This window comes from Melanotaenia boesemani, chromosome 9, assembly GCF_017639745.1.
Source record: "Melanotaenia boesemani isolate fMelBoe1 chromosome 9, fMelBoe1.pri, whole genome shotgun sequence".
Classification (NCBI taxonomy): Eukaryota; Metazoa; Chordata; class Actinopteri; order Atheriniformes; family Melanotaeniidae; genus Melanotaenia; species Melanotaenia boesemani.
Window position 1 is genome coordinate 12,967,018 of NC_055690.1, and position 19,435 is coordinate 12,986,452.

General features: G+C 36.2%; 2 protein-coding genes across 5 annotated transcripts; one reads left to right on the forward strand and one right to left on the reverse strand.

The window, feature by feature from the left end:
* Positions 1-9,982: 9,982 nt before the first annotated feature.
* On the reverse strand, positions 9,983-13,887 carry rwdd2b (RWD domain containing 2B). Its single transcript, XM_041994911.1, has 4 exons — positions 13,415-13,887; positions 13,262-13,329; positions 11,680-12,048; positions 9,983-11,568 (listed from the first exon to the last, which is right to left on the reverse strand). The coding sequence occupies exons 1-4, from the start codon at positions 13,625-13,627 to the stop codon at positions 11,316-11,318; spliced, it is 903 nt and encodes a 300-aa protein (XP_041850845.1). The 5' UTR covers positions 13,628-13,887; the 3' UTR covers positions 9,983-11,315.
* Positions 13,888-13,994: 107 nt separating this feature from the next.
* On the forward strand, positions 13,995-19,429 carry usp16 (ubiquitin specific peptidase 16). Of its 4 annotated transcripts, none has more exons than XM_041994909.1 (18): positions 13,995-14,221; positions 14,394-14,457; positions 14,571-14,764; positions 14,850-14,953; positions 15,054-15,166; positions 15,244-15,476; positions 15,557-15,652; positions 15,734-15,864; positions 15,968-16,055; positions 16,752-16,833; positions 16,961-17,052; positions 17,134-17,187; positions 17,276-17,440; positions 17,546-18,209; positions 18,336-18,430; positions 18,600-18,686; positions 18,773-18,917; positions 18,987-19,429. In XM_041994909.1, exons 2-18 carry the CDS (start codon positions 14,397-14,399, stop codon positions 19,124-19,126), a joined length of 2,544 nt encoding a protein of 847 aa, XP_041850843.1. In that variant the 5' UTR covers positions 13,995-14,221; positions 14,394-14,396; the 3' UTR covers positions 19,127-19,429. The 4 variants fall into 4 exon arrangements, with proteins under 4 accessions (XP_041850843.1, XP_041850841.1, XP_041850844.1 ...); XM_041994907.1 differs by having other exon boundaries at positions 13,995-14,218; positions 14,391-14,457; XM_041994910.1 differs by having other exon boundaries at positions 13,995-14,218; positions 14,391-14,457; positions 19,005-19,429.
* The last annotated feature ends 6 nt before the right edge of the window (positions 19,430-19,435 follow it).

Below are 19,435 nucleotides of genomic sequence, written 5' to 3' on the forward strand. Positions count from 1 at the left end.
TGACATTTTGTTGTGCTAAGATTTGTACTGTATAATGAACTCAAGATCAAAGCGTTGTGCCTGTGAATTATAGTACTTTTACCAGCAGTCATAATATCAGCTCTTATACGTGATCCTCAGTTAGGGTGAAAGGAAAGGAGCATATTGATTGGCAGCCCTACAATCAAATCTGAACTGTGATTGTTACTACAAGGAAATTACTAAGTATTTCTCAGTCTTTAGTATTAATAATATATGCTAAGTGTCTAACTTGTAGAAAATTATAAAACCATGAACCTCCTCAGGAAGATTGCCTGAGGCTCTTAGCTCCAATCATGATTAGTGCATTAATATGAGGTAAAAAAAAAAAAAAAAAAAAAAAAGTGCAAGTCTCACCCAGTTGCTCCCCTTCTCACCAACACTGAGTTTGAAATGTCTTGAAGTAGTTTACTGAAAAAAAAGAAAGTATGCTGGGTGAAGAAAACTGAGACAAATTATAAAGTAATTTGACTTTATAGTCTAGTGTGTTCAGTCAACTGTTCAGAATGTAGTCACAACAAAGGTGCAGAAATTGTGAGATTTTTGTGATTAAACTCATGTTGCTTTGTACACGTCCAGGAATTTTATCATGTGTGAGCATTCAAGACAGTTAATTGTACTAGAAACTATGAGCATGCTCCATTGTTGAAAGCAGTGGGAGGCAAATAATGTTTTTTAGTCTAAATGGTGCAGCAGTTCTGCAGCTTGTAGATGTCAGACTGCTAGGACTTTACGTTGTGGGCCAACATCATCGTGTGAAATGTTGGCTGTCGGTATGAGGTTGATTGCTTGAAAATAAAAATGATGATAATCATTTTAACTTTAGAGCAAAGGTCTTAAACATTGGGTAAGTGACTCCAGGCGGTCTGCGGAGGTACTGCTGGGGTGGTCCTGAAAGTTTTTGTTGATTTAAAAAATCATTTTTTTAAAAAGTATATTTTTAATATTTTTTTCCCACATTTTTCCCACAAATTAAAAATACTCATTAACAATAATCCAACATATTGTAATCAGTGGATAAATAATAAATTTATTTATATAGCACATTTCATAGATACAGTATGAAATCACTAAGTGCTTCACAGACCAATACTAATAAAACTACGTAAAATACAAAAAGAGTAAAAGATTTGAGTCGTACATTATAATCAAACACACAATAAAAAACAATTAAACAGTAATAAACTAAAAGTCAGTTTTAAAAGCCAAGTCTTTAAATACATCAACAGTCCGTGCAGTGAAGAGGAAGAGCGTTCCACAACCTGGTGCCACCACCTCAAAAATACAATCACCTTGAGTCTTAAAACAAGTTTTTGGGACCACAATTAGCATCTGGCCTTCAGACCTCAAAGTACAAGCCGGGGAGTGGATCTGAAACAGGTCACAGATATAAGAAGGACCTTGACTATGCAAGGCTCGGAAAGTTGGGGTCAAGATTTAAATATGTATTCTAAAATTAACTGGGAAGGGAGGCTAAAACCTGTTTACTGTGGGTGCGTTTGTGTTTCCCAGTTAAAAGCCTTACAGCAGTGTTTAGTGTATATAATAGCGTAAATGTAGATTTTATCTATATCATTCGAGTCAAGATGAATGGGTAATGGTCTCTGGATGCAATTTACAAAAAAAGGTAGCAAACTTATATTTAACTAATGCAGATATTAAAGGGACATTGTGTAACATTTTCTGTTGTTTATAGCCAAAATCGATGTCTCTCTCTCTCTCTCTCTCTCTCTCTCTCTCTCTCTCTATATATATATATATATATATATATATATATATATATATTTGTTCATACATGTGACGGGTAAGCCAGCAAGTGCCATGGCAGTCTGCCATCTTAAAAACTACAGCTGCTGGAAACAGCACCACAGTAGAATCCCTGTAATCCAGTGCACAGTGATTGAGACACTGGAGAAGATGCTTACATCTCCTGATGCTTACTATCCCGGCAAGTTGGAAAATCTGTTAAATTGTTATTCACAAAAATGCAGGACCATACATATGTAGCAGAAGCACGGGGGCAATTTAACCATTGGCAAGAAAGTGGAGATGGTTAAATGGCCCGACGATAGAAAAAAGGAGGATCAACATCAGGCTCGCATGGAAGGAGCTCAAGAAGAAGAAAGATTTTAAAAGGAATGCAGAAGTTGCCACCTTTCCACTCAACAAGTCAACAGTACTGCAGTACTACTGCTAACTTTTGTCATTTGGTTTTGTTAGACAGTGTTGCTCATTACCATGGGCAGCGTGACAGTAGTTTTTACTAAAATACACCAGCCTCATTAATACAGAAGTGTATATTTACGTGGTTTCAGTCACTTTAATAGTCACAGTAAATGCCATCTTTAAAGCCAGTGGGGAAGTCTTTATAAGCTGGCTTTTGCTGTGACAAAAATCCGGTGCTGTGCCGAGGCTAGTTTCCCCATCAAGATCCCTTCTCCCTGTGAGAACCATTCTTCCTTCTAATCACAGAGGAACAATATCTGCCAGATTGATGGGATGCAGTTTGCAATATTTATGAAATCACAAACCTCTTCACCTGAGTGGTCCATTATCAGCACTTCAGTGACAGAATCAAACTTTTAAATTTGAGGATTAAAATGGTAGCCTTCTGCTGATTAGTTAAACTCATGTTAAATACATCCAAACTCTTAAGGGGAAATCTTGTTCCATGACACAGTACGCAAGTCATTATGTTCCTCCATTCTTCAGCTCCCTTTGACCTTGAGCATAATGTTGCTTCCCAGTAGACTAATGTTGCCATTATCAACACGCTGTCCGGCCAACCATCTGCCTGTTTCACACAGCGCCCAGCTCCCCCTCTCCTCTCTGTTCCCAGTGCTCACTTCATAATCATTACCGCAGAAAGCCCAGCCAGTTCAAATAAACATCAGCTATCACTATTGCGCTCATTCACATTATTAAAAGCTCAGTGTTTTGTTAAAGCTATGTAAATTGAGATAGACTGTCTAGAAGAAAGCCTGGCAGAAAATAATGCTAAAAATCCATCATAATTTAGTAATTGAATATCAAGAGAGAGAACATTTATGTGTAATCACAAAATGGTGAGTTGGGAAATGGGTTTTCTCCTTATCCTTGAAATGGATGAACCATACCTTGGGCAATGTAACAATCACAACATGACCTCTGAGGAGATCTTGTAAGTCTTACTAAATGGAGGAAACAGATTCCCACTGCATCCTGTAGGCAGGGTCCATAACAGCCCTCCAGCTCCTTATCATAGCAGAACAGAAGTCTCTGACTAAATTCTTCAGCGACAAATTGATATCTTAAAAAGAGACATTAACACTTTTACACATTAGGTCTGCAACACTATTCTGATTTTAAAGTTGTACATTCATTTATAATAAATAATACCCCCTAATTTTCTCCAGCACTAAAAGAATGCATGCTCCTTATGAGCCTTGGCTTTTTCAGCCTCATCATTAAGGCTCTGGCAGAGAATAAAGTTTTACAATCACAAAAACCAAATAGTTGACAGCATAGTTTGTTTTTCCTGACAATTCTACTGTAGATTAGTGACAGCTGTTGTAGCCATATACCAAGACTGCAAGATACTTACACAAATAGCTGTCACTCTATTATACTACTAGTACAGCAATTTGTTGAAAACAAAAGCAAAACAGTTATTCAATTTGTTTTCAGTATCCAAGTGTGTATATTTCTTTTTGTAATTCACTCTGTTTGTGGAGGATGCAAGAAGGATAATATGATTTTAAAGATAATGTGGGATGAAATAGGCTTAACAGAAGTAATGAAGAACCATGTGTCCTCTGGATCATGTTTTACAGATTTATTAGGTAATGGTAATTCAGCAAAGTGACCCAGTGATTTTTGGAAGGTTCAAGTCAGAACATAAGTATGCACAATATTTCTGGTGAGAAGCATTCAATCCACCCCTTTTCCAGCAGGGGAATGTTGTAGCCATATGGACAGGGAGTGGGCGAGGGAGAGACAGAGGGGGGAGAGGGTATTCGTATATGCAGAAACTTTCAAGTACATGGCAATTGTGAATCTATGCGAGTACCAGGATAGATGAAGTTTTGCAAGCAGAGAATGGTCTTAATGTTACGGCTGATCAATGCATTTGTGTGTGTGGGTGTTTCTGGTGACTTGGACAAACATTTTATAAGACATGCACTTCATCTGAAGGTTCACTGTAAAAAATTATATATGATATTTTATTATATCCTTTTATTTGCAGAACTTTGTGTAGCACATTGTCATTTTCTTTACATTCCTAATGCTTTTATTTTATTCTAATTGAGAATCAGGTAGCATGATAAGACAGTTGATGCTACCTTAGAAAAATAGTCATTGCAGGAAAGAAATAGAAGTAAAGATTCTATAACATCATGGGTTGATCTGAATTAACACGTCTTGGTGAAATATTTAGTTACTTTCAAAAAAGTCCATTTGCATGTAAAGCAATACTGGTCAAGCACAGAAGAGATCTTGTGGAGACCCATTTGATGTATAACTACAACATTCACACCTCATCTGCATCTCAGCTGGAACAGAGGAATGTAGATATTATCCTGAGATGTGCTTTGGTTAATCATATTTGATGAGCTTATACAGATCACTCACACTTCTACTTGTGACAGAGCCGAATGGAAGTTAGAGGAAATCAAATGATCTGGAACAAAGAACATGAGCTTGTGTATCCCCCTACATGCATCACCATGCCATTAGTCTGGATGAATGTGTACAGTCAGATACAATTCCCTTGTTTGCTGCATGAAGGCTTCCACATTGTGAGGCAGCAGCCTCACTGTTCGAATCAGGGCACATGCAAGCCTGTGGATTGATGACCGAAACAGAACTACCCTCTGTATTTTAAAGTCATTCATCCACACTGACTCACTCTCTTTGTGGTATATCTTTAAATAACCTGGCAAAGAAGAGTGTCTGCCATTTGATGTGTTTTATATTGTATCTTTAAATTAAAGGAAGCTTTTCTAAATTGTTTGGGTGAGTTTAGATTCATACAAATCCAAGAGAGTACATAAACAGAAGCCTTTTCATATTTCTTTTTTTTTTTTTTTTTTTTTTTTATGTGGTGGTGGATGTTTTTGGGGGCCTCTAGTACTGTACCTGTGGCATAAGGTATGCAATAAATAGCTTCCCATCTGTTTGAAGTTGAGCACTTGAGATTTTTCCAAGGACCTCACCAGAGACTTAATTAAAGTTAGAGTATTAGTAAGTGGGAGAGTGATGTTCCTCCAATAAAATTTAAACCTGTGGATATCTTAGAGCTCATTTCTTATAATTTTGTATTTTTATACAAAGTAAAACTATAGTGCTGTTTTATTTTAAAGTATCTCCTCATATATTATCATACAAGATACAATTTTTTATTGTTTCTATGTAAATGTGCCCTTTTGATGCTAATATGCACATCTAATAGTTTTATTTTTCAAAGTAGACATTTTGACCTGAAATAGCAGAACAAGCATATGTGTATTAATGAGGTCTGCAAAAGGTGTATTTTGTTTTTGTGCATGTTCTACACAAAACATGCAAAAGGTGCAGAAATGGAGCCTTTGATAATACTCCTGAGTTTTTCCCATTTCATGCCAAAATGTCTGCTGTGAAAAAGGGTCTTTATAGGAAATTATGTGGAGGTCAGTCATTTGTAGCTATTTTCATGATCCTCTGCAGCTGCAACCATATCTGCACAGCTGTAGAAAGATTTTTTTTTTCTCACTGATTGGCTCGTTGACATTACAAGATGATAATTTTGGGGTTCATGGGTTAGATTAATTTGTCTGTACATCAAAAGTCAACAACTGGCCATCCTCAGGTCATCTGTAGAGAGGAAAGTTAGACATTTTTTAATGAGAAAAAACAAAAACACAGTGATAGGCATAATTAATTTAAAAACTAAAACAAATTTAACTACATATTTGAATCATACAGTGTCATTTGATTTTTTTTTTCTCTCTGTATTCCACTATTAGTTTTAGTTGCAAACAGAATATTAATGTGTAAACACAGGGTAGAAGACTGTTGACAAACTGCTGAGCCAAAAGGATGTCAGCTGTTTTTTGTGGGAGGACATCAGGTGCTGCCATTAGCTTCATTATCATACTAATACCTCAGAACAACAAGTTTCATTATTAGGATTTTACATTTAGTTTTCCATGTCCAAGTGGGGAATATATTAATAACATCATTTTTAAAAAACGGGGATCTCTGTGAGTTAAAGGCAGATCTCAGCTGTTAATTAAAAAATGCCTTTATGATCTTTTTAGATTTGCAGCTGTATAACTGAGTCTTTTTTTCTTTTACAAGGAATTCCAAAGTTTTGATCTAAGAGTCAGATTTATTATACTTTTAAAGCGTGGTTTGGGATGTGTGAGCTTTATGACCGCCAGAAAGTCCCATGTAGCAAAATCCACCAAGGTCATTTTTAAGCAGTAACATCAAAGAAAAGTTTCCAGAAGAATATATCTGAAATTCTTTCCTCCAAATGTCTAAAATAGTCACAATCATTATAGTAAAAAACACAACTTAGAACTTATATATGCTCCCATTGATTACAAACACAGACTAGGTCATAGTTGAGCTCCACTCAAAGGTTGACAAAGCACATTACCTATGTAACAGTGTTTTCCTTGACTTATAAGGCTGCAGCAAGCAGAGTGCACAAGGGCAATAACAAATCTGGGAACAACCAGTAGGATGTGAAGTTTAAATACTACCAAAGCAGCCTGGCTGTTGTCTTTATGATGCCAGTCAGTGTGAGGGTGGGCCCTAGGGATTGAACCAGACAGACAGCGCTGAAAGAAAACTGATTAAATAGTAGTGAAACGAGAGAAAATGTTTAATTCAGCCATAGTTAGTATTCATGGGGTGACAAGCCATACAAGAGTTCACCTTGAGGGGTCACTGGGAGAGAAAGTCCAGAATCCCAAAGAGCAGCTAAACTGAGTTTCCATATAACACTTGGAAACCCATCTGATTGTGTTCTTAATTGCTTTGATTATCAAGTTTACTCTAGCTGAATTGAAAATGGTAATGAAACACAGAGAATTGACAGAATGATATGCCTTTAAAAAAAAAAAGCTCTTTGTATCACAGTGACATTGTGATAGTTTTACCACAATAATCAATACTAAATCTCAAGCAGGGAATATAAATGAATTCATTCCTCACTCATTTAATCTACTTCATCATTACAGTCAAATGAAATGTGCTTACATGCATGTGTTATGGCATTACATTGTACCCTGCATAAACAAGTGGAAAGTTGTGCACATGATAAATTACATGGCAAAATTTTATTATTACCATAATTAACTGCTTATGTTACAACATTAAGAACACAACAGGGTAAAGAACGCTCCAGAATAGCTTGTTAAGAAGAGGAAATCTGGGACAAAAGACACACTAGTCAAAATAAGTCTGAACTTTTTATTTTTATAATTGCAACACAAATAATTAATATGATTTGGGTTAGGCTCAGAAAAATGTATTATAATAACAACTGTACATCTTTTTAATGCAATTAAGCATAAGTATGAAAGCTGTTCATCAAAACCTCTGTTCAGTGTTTTCAGCTTCAGGTATTTCAAAACAACATTATTACCTTGGCTGTGTGACAGAATGCCAGCTATAGAGACATGATGAAATCCCTGTGTTCAAGTACCTCGCCATTACATTCAAAACTAATTCAATTATATGCATGACCACTTCAATAGACCTAAAGAATTGGGTTATTGTATGAAATCTTTTTTTAAAAAAAAGAGGGGGGGGGGGGGGTGGGGGGGGGGATACTAGCAAATCATTGGTGAATTAAATGTTAATGTTAAAATGATTTTCAGAAAGAGTTGCAAAATGGGTTTAAGAAACAAGAGATAATAAATTATTTCTTGCAGGCATTCTTCTAAGCTTTTGATTCCCCACCAGCTGGTGACGCTATTTAATATGTTTCTTGAAAAGGTATATATTTTATCATTGATACAATGGCAAGAGAGGAGAAATAAAATATGAAGAGCAAAATAGGACAAAGAATGTCTGGATTTCTATATCTTTATGTACTTTTTCTTTTTTTAATACCACTTAAGATATCTCATTAATTAAATCACGACAGCGCGTTTAGGATCTGATCGATAGTTTGCTGCATCCAGTGTGGGCTGTGTGTTGATCTGTGGTGTGTTTATATGCAAGCTGAGATTCGTGGTAATAATCAGGGGATTCCAGGGGTGTTGTTTGAGGTTAACAGTCTTAAAATGCTAAGTTAATTGATTTAGAAACCTAAAGTTCTTGTCATGATTATGGTTGCTGATACAAAGGAGATAAAATAGTCTCACCAACAATCTAAGCTTTTTATTTACAGTCCAGTTTTCCATTTTCATTCAATATGAAAATATGAATATGTCATAGAACAATGAAACACTGTGAGGTAAGTGAATTAAAAAAAATGGAGCCATGGTTCAACCTTCACTAGCTTTATACACCTCTGTCTGCAGTTCTGTGATAATAAAGAGAAAAGAAAGAAGCCCATAAATTTCCATCTGCTGAACTCATCTCACAGACATAAATATCAAACTGATATTGTCCAGGTGAGCATCATTCTACCTGTTTGCTGTGTCGTACTGTAATTACTCGTCTTGTTCTATGATGACTTATTATTCCAAGTTTTAAGTTTTAATAAAGTTTTCTGATGTGTTCTAACCACATATTGAGTAGATAAGAGTAGAAATTTGTTATTTTAAGGATTAAGGAGATGGTAGCCCATTCAAATCCTAATTAATCTTATCACCTAACAAGCTAGAATAACAGAGTCATTTAGTTGCTGCTGTGCATAGCTTTGTCTCATTTCATTATCTTATAGAACATGTTGAGACTGATAGATACCCAAGTCTGCACTTTAGTAAAATCTGAGAGCTTCTCCAGGGGAACTTGCACCTCTGTTGCACAGATTTCAGTTTTTAAACTGCTAAAATGTCAACTAAATATATACATTTGCTTATCTTTTAAACTGATGAGTAACACATTGAGGTTAAACAGTCCTTAAATTAAGATTTTACAGAACTGCTTCAACTTCATAGTCAGTTTTTTTTCCTAAGAACTACAGAAGCTCAGAGACTACAGCACAAAAATGTGCTACTATCAAATCTTTCATGGACAAACACTGTTTTATCAGTCTGCTGGTAAAATGCTGAGAGGGAAAAATACAGGAAACTTAGAAAAAAATATCTGTTGAAGACTTTTCTGCTAAAGAAACTGTAGTTATCTAAAAGTAAAACATTCCTTGAAAACGACTGCTCAGTTTGGCATCTTCAAGACATATAGGCCACTGTTGATTTGTCCATCTTTGTTACCCAAATCAACAACTGAAGAAAATCACCAGAAAAAAATCCAAGACAAAATCCTGAAACTCATCTTTGCAAGGAATGAAACAGATTAAGGGTGGAGAAAAGAAACGTCTGAATGAGTTCTTTACAAAGGCAAGTTAGCCATGCCCGGTGGACCATTGCTTTATCAAAGCTGTAATGATATGATGTACATGACTGTGGAAGTAATTACTCTGCCCACACACTGAGAAGTTAGATGGAAGCATAATAAAATGAAGCCAGTTTAAGTTGCTGCATTGTTTAGTTTTAACAGCAATGATTCAGGCTCAAGACATCTTTCTGAAAACACTGTAGTTATCAGACCAGAACAGATGAATGAAGGGTTAGAACAGGTCACATACCATTTAGAGTATTAAGGTCTCAGGCACAAGAGCTATGGGTGCGCATTTAAGTCAGTACTCAAACAATAAACAGACAAAGGAGTTATGAGACTGAAGACACAAGTCAGAAGTCTTTGTTAAAGGTCTTTAGACCTCTGACTGGTATCAGTCTAATAATTATGATAGTGAAGTGAGAATACCTTAAAGTCAGCAGAAGCAGAACAGGACAAGTCACCAGGCCCAGGATCATCTCCCAGCACAGATTAAAATAAGCTTTAATAACTGCTGTGAACCGAGGAAACAGATAATTCCCAACACATTTTAAAAATGAAATAGTCTATGTACACATGTAAAGAAATATAAAGCTGATGTTTTTATAATCATAACTTTGATATTTCTCCCTCCTAACTGAAATTATATCTAACCAAATCATTACTCTCACCAGTAAATAAACACACATCGCCATGTTTGCAGATTTAAAAGATCCAATGCTGCCATCTGCTGGCCACTAAAGCTCGAGATAGTTTGCAGGCTGATTCATTTTGCAGGCTGATTCAGTTTGCAGGCTGATTCAGTTTGCTGCGTTCAGTGTAAACATCCTTGTAATTTGTTTTAATCAAACTCTGTTGAACTGCATTTAACTTCACCAGACCTTCTGGGATAGCTCTAGTATTAGTCATTTTAAGAAGGAAGTGCTAAAAAGAATAGATTTTTAGTATATTTAGTAACAGTAAACTGAGATGCTGAGTCAGGGTTCAGACTCATTCAAGGAGAACATTTTCTGCAGGATTTCCACATCTTACAAACTTTTAAGAAATTATACATTTTCATAAACATTAAAATATACCATATAGATACAACTGTATTATAGTATTATCGCACTTAGAAAATCACCTCAAACATATTCATGAATGCAGTTAATTTAACGTGGCCCTAAAGAATAAAATCAACATCAAATTGTTTCAACTTTTATAACCTAAATTTCAGTATCAGTCTTTGGGTGCTAAAATTTTAGATTCATGTTCATTGAAAAGAAAAAAGAAAAATAATTGTAACTGTCCAAGTGTAAATTACAGTGATATGGAGTTAGCCAAACTAGCTATCATCTATCTATTATCAACATAAAAAAATACAAGAGGCATTCCAAGGTTCCCTTATCTATAATTCGGAGAAACACAATCAATAGATTAAAAAGAAAAAATGATCATGTCCAATTATTATAACAATGTGGGACTTTAAAATCCTATCAGCCTGGTGTTAATAAACATCTGAGGACAAGGTGTGATCTTCAACACATGCAATATTTAAAATAAAATAGAATAATGTCCTTGAGAGAAACTCAGTTAACATGTAAATGCTTTTTATGAAAATACATCTATTAGTTGACAAACAGTTTCTCAATTTGATAAAAAAAAAATACTGGTAATTAAAGCAGTGAAGTCATAGAATAGTAAATTGAGCATCATTCAACGAAGGGTTTTGAACTCATTTCACTTCATCAGGTAAACATGTCTTCATCCATCTGAGTGCTTGCATGTGACACCAAGTCATTGTTTTCAGGAAAAGTGACATTTGTTGTGACATCTGACTGCTACCTTCCTTCAATGCCAAAATAAATCTGAAACACATCACAACAGCCTTTCTCATTTAAGAACTGGTAGAGCTGCCCAAGGTCCATGTGATTCCCTCTGTTCCCATGGGGGTCAAACAATGCCTCCTCAAAGCCTGTGAATTTGCGCAGGGAATCTATACCCTCAACACTCTTGCTGTCCTCACGTTGACGTTCAATGGTAATATCTTCTCTATGCCGGATCATGATCTTTTTCCATGTCAAAACCTTCACTCTGAAAAGGAAAAAGGTTTTAAAAAGTAATGTCAGACATTAAATATAAGAAAACATTCATTCAGTTGGCTTTTGACTGTGATATTAACTGAATAAGTAATACTGAAGGTACCTGGACCAAAACTCCTCGCAGGCAGACTGAGGACCTTCCACACAGACAACACCAGGCTTCCCAGGCATGCTGAACCCTGATAGGCCCAACTCCTTGGACCACTCTAAGATATTCTTCCTCTTTGACTTGTTGTAGATGTGGTGGCTGTAGATCCACAGTCGGCTGAACACTTCCTGTGACTGTGAAGAAGACGACTCTTTCTTGGGAGCAGGTGCTGCTAATAAGCTCTCATTAATGAAAGACTGCAGGTTGTCTTTTACCCAGTCCACAGCAGCGAGAACGCATACTTCCCCTTGGCAGTTTTCCATGAGGTATTTATTGAGATGTGCCTGTAGCTGCGTCTGCTGAGCTCTACTAAGACCAGAACATCTAGAGCACAAGTAAAACATGTTGTGAGGAGGCTTAAGAAAACATTAAAAGCCACAAGGAAATGGAAAAATAACTTTTTATGGGCAGCAAGAAGAAACTTCCTTGTCATAGTTAAATTATTTAGTATTTTGTGTTATATACTCCATAAATGCCACATTTATGATTAAAATCTATTAAGCTATACATAAAAAAAACTACAGAAAGTTAGTAACAGGTAATATTTTTGCGGGTAAAAGATAATTAATCAGTGCAAATTTACCTCATAAAATGCAAACTATTAGGAATTAAAATACAGTATCTAACACAGAAAACTGTATGCGGAAAATATAATGCTACTCCTACATCAAACAATAAAATAACAGCCATGAATCAAAACAATTTGTAAACAAGTTGAGCTCACTGGTGAATGAATCACCTACCCCAGTTCCCTCATAGACTGCGTAAGTGATGGATGATGTTTGCCAATGACCTCATAATGTGAGGTGAGTGAAATTTAATGATTTGGTGTATCATGCAAGATGGTGATTTTTTTTTTTTTTCTTCTTTAAATGGAAGTCCTTTGGAGCCAGAGCTTTACTGTTTTCTAATATGTTTCGTTCATTCGCTAACAAAGTCACCCCAGTTATTCTACTCTATTATTAATATCTAAATACAATGCTCAGAAGGTCTGTGATGTTTGAGACTGAACTTACGTATGTAAGTAAGCAGAATAATAGCAAAACTAAAAGAAAAAGAACAAAGGCTACCCTCTGGTGTAGCATTCTCTGATGACATGCCACCTTCCCAAGGGCTGCGTGGGATTGAATTAGCTCTTTACAATTTATATATATATATATATATATATATATATATATATATATAGTGAAATGAGTATCTTTCAGGCTGCTCATAAAAGCAATATAACATAGCTGGATCTTATCTCTTCTCTTTAGCTGACACAACACATGAGAATAGAGGACGGTGACTTTGTACCTTGATTAGACACAACACTATTGTATATTTAGATAGCAAATAGTTTTTAAAATATTGTATATTTAACCTTGTGTGTGAACTTGTGAATTTCATCATAATGCAGTTAAACAATTTAGAGAATGCTTTAGGGCAAATTTAGAGAAATCTTGCACAAGACACGAATGAAAAAGTAAAATTAAGTGGCCTTCAAGCAGCATTGCTGTGTGGAGGAAATTACTGCATGTAATGGATAAGAGCTTACCGTACTGTTATTTCTGGTAGCACATTAGGATAATCAGATGGATAGGCACAGGACAGGATGACCTCCGTCTGAGTGGGACACCAAAGTTAAATATATAAATAAAAATCCACTTAAAACAATTCCAGTCACAGTAACATCACAATGACTAGTTACCTCCTCTATGCTTATAGGGTCAAGCTTCTGTTTGATGAGGAACTGTGGTCTGGAAGAAGGAGAGTTGTCTGCTGAGGTAGAGCCATCTACGTAGTCCCTGAGCTCAGCAAGTGCCAGCTGGTCAGTGAACTCCAGTTCCTCCACAGTGGGAAACATGCTGGTTAGAAGCTCTATCTCTGCAAGCTGAGACTCGGCACACTCCAAATATGACATTTCTGTGAAGCCAAACTAAAGCGTCGACCCTTTCTAGTGTCCATAAAGCAACACTTACTACTCAGGAACTGTCAGTGTTTTCCCCCGTATGCGATCAACGTCATACTATCAAATATTTAGAATAGTTTTTGATTAATCAAGAAAGCATCATTAAGTCTGACAAAAATTGTGACATACATATAAATAAACTGTGCACCGAAATATGGGTACATGGCCTAGTTTACCATATGAACAACAGCACTAACCATACCAACCCAGACTAACGAGGTTTGTTTCTACTCGGACTCTTCTGAACGGTACACGCAGGAAAAAGACGAGCAGCAGAAACTGTTGCACCATCTCAGTTGGTTCCTCTGTGGTTGGCATGTGTCATCCGCTGGTTGTTGTGGCACATCATCGAACAGATTTTTTTTTCAACTGTGTAAATGTATGAATTTATTTTTCTTTAGCTTTAAGCTTGTATTTTTTAGTTCTAATAAATAAACTAAATTAGTTATGTCTGGATTGGAGAGTTCATCTACTCAAAGTAAACGAAACTGAAAACCGTGAATGTTGTAGCGTCCGTTTGAGACAGTAAGTTATTTTCATTGGGTATGTAGTTACTATTATTAGTTCTGTTTTTTTTTCTCTCTCTCTCTCTAGAGAATGTATTGAAATTGAACAGTGTTTGTAGTATTAAAATGTGATGTAACTATTGGCTAAAGCTTGCGTTATTTTGGGTGGCTGCTCTGCCTCTTTGTTTTTGATCTGTTATTGTGCTTAGGTAAAAATGGGAAAGAAGAGGGGGAAGGTCAAGAGCTCGAGAGAGGATGATGACATTGACCTGACAGGTAAATAAATGCAAAAAATCAAAGAAATGCATTCATGATTGTCTTAATTCATATTTTGCATCATATCATTTAAAGCCTGATAAGAGTTGTATTTTTAAATATTATATTTATAGTTCCATCCTGCAGACATATTAAAAGAGGAGCGGACCAAACTCTTCTAAAGAAACTTGTGGGTATTTCTGATTGGATGAGTTGTCAGGACTGTAAGCAAGAGGAAAATAAAGAAAATATCAACTCATCCTTGCCTCAAGATACAGAAGAAAAGGAAACAGAAGCCTTGTGGATGTGCTTGAAATGTGGCCATAGAGTGAGTATATTCTAACCTTTGTCTTTCTTATTTTGACTGTGCATTTAGTTGCTTTTTAAATGAACATGTACCCCTTTTCTCCAAGGGATGTGGAAGGAATTCTGAAAACAAGCATGCCGTTAAACATTATGAAACTCCTCGCTCAGATCCACATTGTCTTGTGGTCAGTTTGGACAACTGGAGTGTGTGGTGAGTATGTTGCTCTGTTGTAAAACCCATATACTGTTATAGAAATGAGGAGAACTCACTTTTTTTAATTGTTTTTTTTTTTATGGTGCAAACTTTTCAGGTGTTATATGTGTGATGATGAAGTCCAGTACTCAACAACAGGACATTTGGCACAACTGGTCACTAACCTGAAAAAGCAAATTACTGCAGACCCCATAAAGATACCACAGAAAAGTAGGTACCAGTTAGAAGACTAATGCATTGTGATAATATTCTTCTCTTTACTATGTTCACCGTGTTTGCCTATGTAGAAGGGAAGGAGGAAGTGGATGTATCAGAAACTGTACAGAAATCAGAAACTGTATGCATAGCAGAAAGTGAGAACAAGGAAAACAAGAAAAACAGGAGTCCTCAAAGGAAGAACATCAAGAAAGACAGTGATGGGAAATCACAAAACCAAAACAAAACTGAAGAAAACTATGGTGTTCCAGTAAAAGGACTGAGCAACCTAGGAAACACCTGTTTCTTTAATGCAGTCATTCAGGTAAGGTTGTGTCTTATAGCATACCAGTTTTGATATAAGCAGAAAAATGAAACTCTGTATTAATCACAGTCCTTTTGCAGAATCTTTCACAAACACAGCTCTTAAGAGAGACTCTCAACAAAGTGACAGAAGAAAAGCAAAGTCTTGACATTAAACCTGATTCCTCTTTGAAACTGGTATGTTGTCATACTTATGTTTATTTCTGACCCATTGAATGTTTTTTACTACTTAAAGACTTGAATTTGTAATGATTACAGGAGCCTATAGTTGTGGAATTAGATCAGCCTGGATCCCTGACTTTTGCAATGTGTCAGCTACTCAGTGAAATCCAGGAAACCAAGAAGGGTGTGGTAACACCAAGAGAATTGTTCACACAAGTCTGTAAAAAGTGAGTGCAACTAGTGTTCAAGTTGGGACTAAAATGTGTTTAATATGTATCTCCTAGTATTTGTGGATCAGAGGTAGTTCATTATTGCTTCTGATCCCTGCAGGGCTTCCAGGTTCAAAGGATTTCAGCAGCAAGATAGCCAGGAACTGCTGCGCTACCTGCTGGATGGGATGCGAGCTGAGGAGCTGAAAGTGAGCATATAGTTTATCAAAAAATTGTTCATATATATATATATATATTTTTATTTATTTTTATGTATGTATATATATATATATATTTTTATTTATTTTTATGTATGTATATATATATATATATATATATATATATATATAGAGAGAGAGAGAGAGAGAGAGAGAGAGAGAGAGAGAGAGAGAGATAGATATATATATAAACATATATATATATAAACATTGTACATTGTAAAGAACTAATTTAATCTCACGCAGCCCTTGGGAAGGTGGCATGTCAGAGAATACTACACCAAAGGGTAGCCTTTGTTCTTTTTCTATTAGTTTTGCTATTAGCAGTGGCTGTTTATATGGCTGCGTATTACACAGCAGCAGATTATTGTGCACTATTAAATATTTCCTGCTTATTAGCTAAAATTCAAAGTTAAAATTTTGTCACATGTGGGTCACAGGTTGTATATGAGGTGCAAAGAGGTGTTAATAGACATTTTCCTCTTATTTAATGAGCCTGGAGAATCTGCTGTTTAAAAGCATTAGTATATTGTTATGGCATAGAGGTTTTAAAGAGCATGATCAGTGCATGATGTGCTAAGAGGCTGATGTTGAGGGTTTGTCACTGTGATGTAAGTCTCATTTTCATGATGATTACTGTTTATCAGTTTAATTTCCATTGCAGTTAAGGTTTGTTTGTTTCTACAGAGGGTAAATACAGGGATAATGAACACATTGAAACAATCAAGTAAATGCACAGATGGAGAACATCTGAAAACATTAGCAAAAGGTAAGTCACTAATTATTTGTCTATGTCTTATAAGCTAGAATGTATTATCATATATCATAGCTTATGGAATGCAGGTGGTTCATGTATTTAAGAAACACAGTCCTCTAAAACATGTTCTGTCTTTTAGATTATGAGAAAAATGGACTTCCAAAAAACTTTGTTGACCAAGTTTTTGGTGGGGAAATGACCAGCACTATAATGTGTCAGCAGTGCAAAACGGTATGTAACGTAGCTCCAAACACAGAAAAGAAACTGACTTTGAGTGTTGCTCTAACAGCTGTCATAACCTCACTCTTACAGGTGTCTATTGTAATGGAGATGTTTTTGGATCTTTCCCTTCCTGTTTCTGAGGAGGTAAAGGAATATGTTTTATTTCTTTCTTTTTCTGACCATTCTTTTTCATATTAACATGCCTGGGCCCTCTTGTGACAACCTCACACAGGCATACAGAAAGAAAAATCAAAAGAAAGTTCAAAAGACCAGTGAATCGAGCCATGAAGGCAGAAGCAGTCCTGCTTTGAACAATGGAAATGATGACATTCCTACCGGAGCCGGCAGCAAATACCAGCAGAAAAAGGCAAAGAAACAAGCAAAGAAACAGGCAAAGGTATTTTAGAAAATTAATATAAAAGAGTTTTTGTCTTTTGCTTAGATTTTTCTGATGAATAATTAAATTAAATAGTCTAAAGTGGTCCCTTGTCTTAACCTACAGCATCAAAAAAGGCAGCATAAGCTTGAGGGCAAAGTTACTTTGGACAGTTTGACATCTCCAAGCCCCGCAGAGACCCAACAAACAGATGCTACTGCAGATGCAATGGATGGGGAAAACGCTAACATAAAGCCATATGAAAAAGACTCGCTCAGTGAAGAAAATCCTACACTAGTCAATCTGTCTGAACAGGATCAGAGCATTGAGCTGGAAAAAGAGGAGGACGGAGATTTAGAGACTGACTGTGACTCATTAGCTACATCATCAGTCAGCAACCGTTTCACTGTCTTGTCAGCAGAGCAGCACTCGCAGGACAGCTTATATGATGAAATGTCCAACATGGATCAGGAAGGAGAGGAGGACACACTGCTGGTGGATAAAATGGAGAAAGTGACCCTGGATGATGCTTTCATTGAGGAATCTGATTCTGTGGAACAAGGCACAGAGAGCGAAGATGACTTGCTAGAGGCTAAAGAATATACAGTGATAAACCAAGACCCAGAGCTGGCCTTCCACACACTTGCTACCAGGACGACCCCAGAGAAACAGGAAAGTTCAGTACAATCATGTCTTTTTCAGTTCACAGAGGTGGAAACACTGATGCAGAACAACAGCTTGCTTTGTGTCACTTGCACCAAACGACAGCTGAAGGAAGACAAAGCTGGAGGCATGTAAAGTTACTCTCAAAAATAATATTTGGCCTATCTAAAACATGTCTTAATATTCATAAATTGATTATATTGTACAATTTAGGACCAGTGACATTTATTTTCTTTATTTGTGTTCTGTTTAGGATCCAAGAAGAATATTTACACTGATGCCTTGAAGCAGATGCTGATCTCCTCTCCACCAGCTGTCCTTACCCTTCATTTAAAAAGATTTCAGCAAGTAATGCGTTATTTTTACCATATTTTTGTTGACTATCAACAAAGCTGTCCAAGTTCACAAGGCTATGCAACAACTATGTCAAAAGAGCATGAAAACATTGTTTGAGCTTTCTTTTATAAATGACAAAATAGTTGAATTGTTGATTTTTGTTTTTCTTCTTTCCTGGTAGAGTGGATACAGTATTTGTAAAGTTAATAGACATGTCCACTTTCCCCTGATTCTGGATATTGCTCCATATTGTGCAGCCAAATGCAAGGTTAGTAGAAAAAGCTTAGGCTTACAGGCCTTTTAAAAATCTCATCTAAGTGCTCACAAGTATTTTTATGTTTTTTCCGCACACAGAATCTTCCAGAGGGAGATGCTAAGATTTTATACAGTTTGTATGGCATCGTAGAGCACAGTGGGACAATGAGGTCTGGTCATTACACAGCGTATGTAAAAGTTCGACCCGAGTGTCCTAAAGCCTCATCTAAAGGACTCATAGAAGGTAGGTGTATTTGGACATGACAATCACTAGAACAATAACTTATTCCTAAAACCAATTTATCTCCATCAGCCGATCATTTTCTTTCAGGAGATGCAGATCCTCCCAGAGGATCTTGGTTCCATATCAGCGATACAAGTTTTCAACCTGTGAGTGAGAGCAAAGTCATGAGCTGCCAAGCCTACCTCCTCTTCTATGAAAGAATCCTCTGATTGAACTGTGACTAAATACTCAGGAAATAATATATCAATCAACCAGCCTGCCGCTTCACCTCCAGTGCACAAGGGATCTCAGTGAGGGACAGGATGAAATTGTATTGATTTTACATAGGTCATAATGGTGTCACTTAAGGTTCCAACACCTGTATGAATTCTCAGACTCATGCAAAATTGCTGTGAAATTGTACTCAAAATAGTTATTGTAGCAGCTGGAGTAAAAAATATAAATGACATGTGGAAGCAAAAATGTGTACATTTGTGAATTATACGGCTATCGTGTTTTTTTTTTTTTTTTTTTTTTTT